This window comes from Salvelinus namaycush, chromosome 15 (genome assembly GCF_016432855.1).
Source record: "Salvelinus namaycush isolate Seneca chromosome 15, SaNama_1.0, whole genome shotgun sequence".
Taxonomy (NCBI): Eukaryota; Metazoa; Chordata; class Actinopteri; order Salmoniformes; family Salmonidae; genus Salvelinus; species Salvelinus namaycush.
In genome coordinates this window covers 32,579,564-32,588,451 of record NC_052321.1, presented here as the reverse complement: position 1 = coordinate 32,588,451, position 8,888 = coordinate 32,579,564, and the positions used below count along the sequence as shown (strand labels likewise).

At 44.7% G+C, this 8,888-nt stretch overlaps 1 protein-coding gene across 1 annotated transcript in view; it reads right to left on the bottom strand.

Moving 5' to 3' along the window:
- Positions 1-1,125: 1,125 nt before the first annotated feature.
- LOC120060046 (neuronal PAS domain-containing protein 3) overlaps positions 1,126-8,888 on the bottom strand; it is a 199,374-nt gene continuing 191,611 nt past the window's right edge. The window contains exons 11-13 of the mRNA XM_039009108.1: positions 4,377-4,524; positions 3,386-3,501; positions 1,126-2,597 (exon numbers count right to left, since the gene is read on the bottom strand). Of these exons, the coding sequence (XP_038865036.1) occupies positions 1,126-2,597; positions 3,386-3,501; positions 4,377-4,524 (1,736 nt within the window). The remainder of the gene's footprint in view (positions 2,598-3,385; positions 3,502-4,376; positions 4,525-8,888) is intronic.

The window sequence follows — 8,888 nt, the reverse complement described above, 5'->3', positions numbered from 1 at the left end:
CAACCTGCTCCATATAGGTATATTCTATCCTTCAGGCCCAATCCGACCGAGCCCTTCAAACAACTTGACTGAGGGGAGTAGTAATGAACATGAAAATATGTTGATTAGAGGTTTGACTTTACCGAAGGAAGGAAATCTCCCCAGCTGTCACTCAATCACTCATCTCTGTGAGAGCGCTGTGGAACAGAAGAACCTACATCAGCCCGCTGAAGGAGGGTAGTAACTGGATGGAACAGTAGCACCATGGAACTGCAGAGAAGGAGTGCATCCCAAATGGCACCCTATTCTCTATATAGTGCACTACTTTTGACCAGAGCCATAAGCCTGGTAAAAGGTGGCGCACTATAAAGGAAATAGGGTGTCATTTGAGACATAACCGAGGAAATGGAACCGGGAGAACACTCATATCTTGTACTGACCTGTCTCTTGTTCCAAAGTCCTGGGATTTGTAGTAACATTCTATTCACAGGTCAATACCCGGCTGAAATTGCTTTTTTAATGCTTGATTTGCAAGTTAAATCTGAGCTATAAAAAAAAGAATAAAAATTAATTCTAAAATAGACAACTATTCCCTCATTATGAAATAACTTCCACATCTCTTTCTTTTAAGGTTATGTCTATGACCATGTCAAACATCCTTTTGTCTTCGTCAACCTTGATCACATCAAGATGTGCAGCAAAACCATCCAAGGGTTTCTTTCCATAGAAATATCTTTTTTCCGCCATCACCCTTAAAATACACTAGACATCTTCATAAAGATGCAACATAATCAACTCAAATAAAAAGTAGTTTACCCAAGACTCCAGTAGGAGACCAACGGTAATATGCATTCTCTGTAGGCAAAAAGGAATTCTTTACAATAAAGAATAGTCCGTTTAGTTTGATCAGAGAAAATGTCCATCGTACTGTAAGAGGAGTAAGAAGAGGACGAAAGATTGATAGAGTGGGAGTCAGTAGAGAGAGCGAAAAGATAGAAAGACATGGAGCCATTCATTTCTATTATATAAGCTCGTTTGCTCAAATTCAAAGTGCTAGAATATATTTATTTTCCACTTGAAACACAGTCTTATGCCTCAACGAGTTGAACACAGTTGAACACAGTAATATGGTCTTGGTGTTTTGCTTTAATCTTCTTTGCGCTCCAGAGTTTGTGTGGTGTGTATCCCGTTACTGTAGACAGGGAATGGAAGAGTAGAGAATAGTCCCTCTGCCGTGGTGAATACATTGGTTGCTGGCATCTGGGTGAGGCTGGCGCCGGACACGGCACCGCCAAAGGGGCCAGCCATGTTAAGCCGGTGGACGTGATGATACAGCATCTCCATGGGCGTCTTGGGGTCGATGCCGAAGCCGGGGCTACCGTTGACATCCACAAAGTTCATAGCATGGGCAACGTTGTTGGGCAACAGGTTGGCGCCTGCCTGCATGGCCAAGGTGACGTCGGCGGGGGCATAGCGGATGGTGCCAGTGGTGTACACCCGGGAGGCGGCAGTGCTGGTCGTGGCGAGGGTGCCGGTGACCCGGTGGACCAGAGGAAGCACCACGTTCCCAGCCTGCAACCTCTGCAGGGCCTCCAGGTCGCTGGTGTACAGCAGGGAGGAGGAGGAGTTGGAGGCGGTGGGGGTGCCCTGACCCTGCTGCTTGTCGCGCGGCGAGGCTGAGAGGGGTGGGGACAGGGGGTCGGAGGAGGAGCCAGAGCTGGAGGGAGGGGCCAGGCTGGCCACGCTGGAGGCCGAGGAGGGGGCGCTGCTGTTACCGTTGAAGGAGGGAGGTACGCCCTTCCTGGTTCCTCCACCCCCGCCGCCTCCCTCTGTTCCTGGGGGAGTGAGCACTGAGTCTGGGATGGAGACCTGCAGACTGCCAGGCTGTGGGGAGGGAAAGGTGTCGTGGGTTGGGACGTGCTTCGTCATGCTGTAGGGGGACTCATTCCTGGAGATCTCCCTGTTGGGAGGGTAGTTCCAGATGCTGCTGTCGTTGTCGAAGTTGATGGGCTCGGACATTTCTGTTTTGATCTTGAGCACGGATGCACTGGCAGGGGAGGGGGGCAGCAGGAGGGCGGCGTCCCCCCCCAGGGTGGGGTGGTTCATGATGCCAGGGCTGGTGGTGGCAGAGGAGAGGCGCAGGCGTCTAGAACGACTACCGTCCCACTTCTGCTTTTTCCTCCTCTTCTTACGCTTCTGCTGCTTGCTGGCGGCGGGGGCGGCGAGCATCTCAGTGGCCCTGTCACAGTCTTTAATGCTGTCGTCATCATCATCATCGTCCTCATCATCGTCATCATCTTCCTCTTCTTCAGAGGAGGACGGCGAGTTGTGCAGCTCCACTCTTCCATCTCTATCTCCGTAGTGCTCCACCTTGATGTGCAGGCCCCCCAGTCGGCCTAGCCTGCTCTCCTTGGTCTCCAGCTCGCAGTCGCTGGGCTCCAGGTCATCCTCGCTCTCCTGGCTCTCTGGGTTGGAGGAGCTGTCTCCCTCCTCCTGACGCCTCATCTCCTGCTCTGAGGACGACTGGCCCTGCTGCTGCTTTTTACTGTCTGTCTCCGGGTCCTCACTGTTCTCAGTCTGGTTCCCCTTCCCGTCCGACTTCGAGTTCTCGTTGTCTTCTGGGAGAAAGATGCCGTTTAGTGTGCAAACCTGAACAGTACTCAAAACTCCATGTATTCTGTATAATTATATGTCTAAATAGCCACTGCTTTGGAAATGAAATAATCTTTCATGCCGTTCATTTAGCTTTAAAAAAAATATTTTGGTATAGATGATATTCAGATATATGTATAATTCCCATCATCACTCAATTTGAAGACTGCACTTCTTTACTTCCCAAAAAAACATGGTGTTCTACTGCTGTTATACTGTCTGTCTGTCTGTCTGTAGCTATGGTGTTGGCTTGGCACCCGATCACCCCTTGGATACTGGAGCAGTGGAGCTCTCCAACCGTACTGTCAGAGTGAGGAGGACTCGCTACCCAGCAGCAGCTGGCATGGGTCACAACTCTCACCATGCACGCTGGCATAGGGGGCACTGAGGGAGGCCTGGTGCCAATGGCCAATATGCTGGCACTTCCCACAGACTGTCACCCAAAATCATCCTCTCCTATCCTCCCCCCTCCTCCCCCTTGTCTGTATTAGGTATTTGAACAAAGCTGTGTATAGTCCTGCAGCTTGTATATAATATCTAAACAGTAGTGCTGGCTGCTACCTAAATAAACATCTATCTTAGGCCAGGTTATAGTGTCAAGCACTGTCAAGCAACTGTTGATGTACAGTATATATGCTATTTAGCAGACGCTTTTATACAAAGCTGCACCATGCTCTACCGACTGAGCCACACAAGACCAAAAAATTACTTTATTAATACAATTATATTGATTGATTGATCGATGGTACCGTACCAGAGTTCTCTTTGGACTCGGACTCGGAGTCGGAAGTCTCTGAAGACTCAGAGGCTTTCTCTGGAAGGTTGGGCAGCTGGGCGATGTCCATGGGCGTGTCCTTGTACTCTGGATTACTGCAGGAGACGGACAATACAGGAAGGAAGTCATTGTCTTTGCCAATAGAGAATTTAAAACAGATTCCTGCCAGGGATTGCACCGCACACAGCGTTTGCCATTCTCCTAGCGTTCTGATTGATCCAGCTGTCCCTAAAGCATAGCCCCTCGCTCTCTGGCTCTCACAGCTGCTCTATGGGCCTGCAGAGGTGAGGAAAAATTAGGAAGGCAATTGAAAAGATAAATCTATTACAGTTGACGAAATTGTTTTTTTTCTCCTGTGCTGGTAGCTAAATTCAATTAGAAAAATTACAAAAACAACATCTCAATCACTTTAGAGTGCTGACACAATTCTACAATGATCAATTCAGTGATGCCAATGGCAGAAATCATTTACAATGACAGTGCCTTACAGAAAACTAATACTGCCATTAGTAATACTGCCATTATCCTCGTATGACAAATTGGCAGCTATAGAATAGATGTACTATAAATATGCTTAAACAATTGGGGGGGGGGGGGGGGGGGGGGGGGGGGGTGCTAAATGTGATTAATAGGAATTCACAAGAATGCATGGTTAAAATACTGAAATGATTAAAATAACTTTTTAATTATGTTCCATGTGCCCCATCTCATTGGTTGAAAAATGAAAAAAATACATATTTAATGAAAACTGAATCAATGCTTGTGTTTGCTTCCTGGTGTAGCTGTGTCTGCTTCCCAAGTCGCACCCTATTCCCTATACAGTATAGTGTATTACTTTTGACCAGAACCCTATGGGCCTTGGTCAAAAGTAGTGCACTACATAGGGAAAATGGTGCCATTTGGGAAGCAGACTGTTTCTGTGCGCTGGCTGGCATGTGTTGGGTAGTTCACAGATGGAGCCCTGCCTTACCTGAGTACGTAGTTGACCCAGATTATGTTCTTTTCATTGGCGTTCTTGGCATTGATGGCGATGGTGGCACTGGACTGGATCCAGATGTACCCACCGTTCTTCTGGATCCAGCGGTAGTACTTGGTCACACACTGTCCCTTGTTTATCACTGGGGGTGGAGAGAGGGGAGAGGAATAGAGGAATAGAGGAGAGAGGTGAGATACGAGAGGGGCGAGAGGAGAGGACGGGAGAGAGAAGAGAGGGGAGAGGAGAGAGATGGAGAGGGGAGAGGAGAGATAAGAGAGAGACCATCAGGTGGCGTCCAACAGCTGTGAGAGGGGCTGTGCTGCTCTCTGTTCTACCTACCATCATTAATCAACTTCTCTGACTGGCTAAAACAGGAACAGGGATGTGTACTTGGCTGCACAGGGCACACTATTAAATACCTCAGAGGACAGTGTGTGTGCTGATCTGGAAACAAACGATAAGGGAAAAAACGTGTGCATATGTAATATGGAATGAATGAGAGTCAATCGGGACCACTTATGAATAAATTAGTGCATCATGGTGAAACATATATCCGTTGTAACAAATGCAAAGATATCACTACATATGTGTGTGATTTCAAACAATGTACAGCGTATAACTAGTTCGTTAGTTAGTGATTGCACTTGTATCTATGGGTCTTGATTTAGGGTTAGGCATAAGGTTAGTGGTGTAATTATCGGGTAGATGCTTCAAATTATATTGTAGGTGATAGAAAGGGTTTTCTAAAGAAATATTGTGCGCTTGTTTCCGACCCAGCACTCTGACTGTATGCATGGAGGCTGGCTGCAGTGAGCCTCACCCACCACCAAGGGGCACTGTGACTCTGCAGCTACCAGATACCTAACTACACTACGCTACACTGCTGGCTATGTCCTTGTCTGCCTGAGCATAAGTGAAGACGCTCTGGTGGTTGCAATAAATTTGGCTAAATTAACCGCTGATTGGTTATCTCAACCAATATGTATTTGCATTAATCATGGCTCTCTAAAACTGAAACAGTCAGAATGTGAGCGAGGTAGTAAATTCATATTCTTAGTTTAATTACGCTACAAATAGCCTCTACCATAAAAATAGTTCCATGGGGGGGAATGATTTATATAAAAAGAAGGCCAGTAATTAAAAACTATTAGGAACTAATAGCATTGTTTAAGAAACCATCCCAAGGGTTCAAAAAATTTACTTTAGATCACTGACTGCTTTCTTTTCCTATACATATATAGAATTAGAGGACAAGATAGAGGGAATTGAAAGAAAAAACTTGTTTTGCTTTCCAAACAACTAAGGGTAGTACAGAGGAGATATACTGTAGTGTATAACCTTGCGCTCACCTTCATTGTTTATTCTACGAGTCAACAATGATTTGATGTATAATGTGCTACATTTTAAAAGGGAGATGGATAAACAATATTTACATTAGTTTCAGTTGAATAATCATTCATGATTATCTGAATACCAAAATATTGATTCAAACTGCAACTACAATATTTGGGAAAGGTGGTTGAAATATTTTTGAAATAATTAAGAATTTGTTAACTTTATACCGTATCTACTGTGATCATATTGATTAATACTATTGGTAAAGGCACATTTCATATTTTTCTATTCATTTATTGCCATATTTATTTAAGATAACAAAAAACATTTTCTAACCATAACCCTAACCAGGTAAATAACTTGACAAATCAAGTATACAAGACAAACTGTAAATCCTACAGTCATATTCTGATCTTAGTGAGTTTTGACCAGGCCTTGCACCTCTACAGCCAGTGTACTGGACTTCTGAATCTCTCTGCCTTTGAACCCGAGACACACCAGATTTCTCTCATCTGCATTAGCATCAATATACTCCACCCCTGGCTTCCCTGGCACCACGTCTTTCCAGGTGAGGCTTATATTTTAACCCCTTTCAGTTACAGTGCCATTAAATCAATCAGGGGTCTGCTTGCGACTATTGATTTAGTGTTAATGAAGGCCAGTGTTTTCCGGTGCCGGAGTCGTCCGCTAGCTTTTGGAGGCATTAAAAGGAATACGGGCCCTTTAATCTGTCTCTCTCTCCTGCAGCCCCAGGCATGCCTGTAGGATGGCTTCTGTGAGCCTCTTCTCTCCCTCTCCTCTCTTCTCTTCCTGTCCTTCAGTTTGTTTTAATCACTTGGATTCTTTCCATAATGGTGGCTACCTTTCAGATACCCTTTACCCAAAGTGGCCCGGCTTGCAACGAGGGGTGTCACCGTCATATAAAAGTAAGTAATTTACACCCGTGAAATTGCTTTATGGAAAAGTCCTTGCAGTCCATCAGGGTATTATCGTAAAGGCAACCCTTTTATGAATGAGAGAGGAGACGGGGGGAATGTTCTCTTCTCCGCCGGGTTTTAGATTTTTGTCTAGCTTTACAAGAAAATTCTGCCTGTTGTGGTGAGTGGTGTACGTCATGTTTTTCGAGGAACATTGCATTGTGTAAGCCGAAAGCTACTGTTTACCAAAGCTTTGAAATCACAGCAACTTTTGCCTGTGTCTATTCAACATTTCGGCTGTATTTTTCAGTATCTGTAGAGTCTGCTTTTAAGTATGCTAACAAGTGAGCTGAGTTGGTTTCATTAGAGTCGGTCTGAACTAGTCTTAGGAGACAGTTTCTGGTAGTATGCCTGGAGGCGGATGGCTTAAGTCCTCTGAGATTTAAGTTCTTTCAGCTACAGTATCCTCTCCAATCTCGCTCTCCCTACCTCATGAAAATCTCTTTTCCCCAAGTCTGATATAACAGAGACACTCAAAGCCATTTGTTCCTGCTGTATATGCGTCAGTTCATGTATCAGATAATCTGACTAATGCAGGTCTTGTCTTAACATCTATCTTTTTAGAATGAATCAAAAAAATGACCTTTTCAGTCGTGCCACATGCTTAGAGAAGTGAAGTATGAACTGCACACACAGTATAGACTTCCTGTATATGAAATGGAGTCGATCTGATTGTTTCATAGTCCTAGGATATGCTATGAATAAAAAGTTAAGCGACTAAATGGCCATATTATAAAGCTTGGACAAAAGCCAATTCATTTAAACACCTTCTCAAGTCTGGCTCACTTATGACCTCGTGTCTAGAGAGTTGGCCAAGTGGAATAATATCTTAAATTTCCTCCAGACCCAGTGACCTTGTCACCCTGTCTGATCTGCTCGCAGTGTGCATTTGTCATCAGCTGATTGTTGCTATTCAGACCAACTTCCAAAGAATCGAATACCTATGAACACCCTCTTCATAATGCATTATCAGCACATGTATGATGCCTTATGAGCTATGCTCAATGCACTATGATGCACGACTTAGGTGCTAATAGCTGCTCACGAACATCTGCAACTACATTTGTGTTCAGTTAGTTATCCTCATACAGGCCAAGTTATCATCAGATATGGGGTGATAATGTCACTGACGATGATAATGATGGGAATATGTCCATGATGATGATAATGATGGGAATATGTCATGATGAAACCATCAATAGAAAATAGGAATTTAGCAAAGTCGTTATTTTGTCAGGGGGAATTGAGAGACCTTAGTTTTGCTAAAATAATTCCCATGGCTTTCTTCTCTAACAGTAGATACTGTATAATATACCTTGATGAAATCAATATCGAATCCACTAACAGCCATACTAAGGGGACAAACATTGGAAATTAGTGCACGCTTAAGTGCGATGCTGCAATTCATCTGACTTGTTAATTCAACTATCCAATAAATATACTGAACAAAAATATAAACGCAACATGCAACAATTTCAACGATTTTAATGAGTTACAGTTCATATGAGGAAATCAATCAATTGAAATACATTTATTAGGCCCTAATCTATGAATTTCACATGACCTATCAGGGGTGCAGCCATGGGTGGGCCTTGGCAAGCATAGGCCCACCCACTTGGCAGCCAGGCCCACCCACTTGGCAGCCAGGCCCACCCACTGGGGAGCCAGGTCCAGCCAATCAGAATGAGTTTTTCCCCACTAAAGGGCTTTATTACAGACAGAAATCCCCCTTATTTCAGCTCATGAAACATAGGACCAACACTTTATATATTGTGTTTGTTCAGTGCAAATAAATGAAATAAATATTTAGCAGCATTGCACACTCAACCAATTCCAAGCCAATGCACTGACTGTAAATTGATTAAAGCCTGGGTGGAGTTGATCAGATGTAATAGATAGGAGACAGCCAGGGGTAGCTGGAGATATGCAATGGTGGAGCCACTGTTTGCTGCTACTGCCTAGCCTGCTGCCTCAATCTGCCTGCCTAAGCCTGTCTTATCAATGCGATCCATGGGCAACACTCCCTCTCTAACTCTCCCTCTGCTGGGTTTCAAATCAGCCGCTAATGGACCCAATCTGGTGCCTTTTTAAGGCGAAGGGACAGTTCCATGCAGCAGTAATTGTGCTCTAATTCAGTTGAACTCCCAATATCTAATCAGACGGCTCCAAATTCCCTGGCCGAGGAGGCAACCCC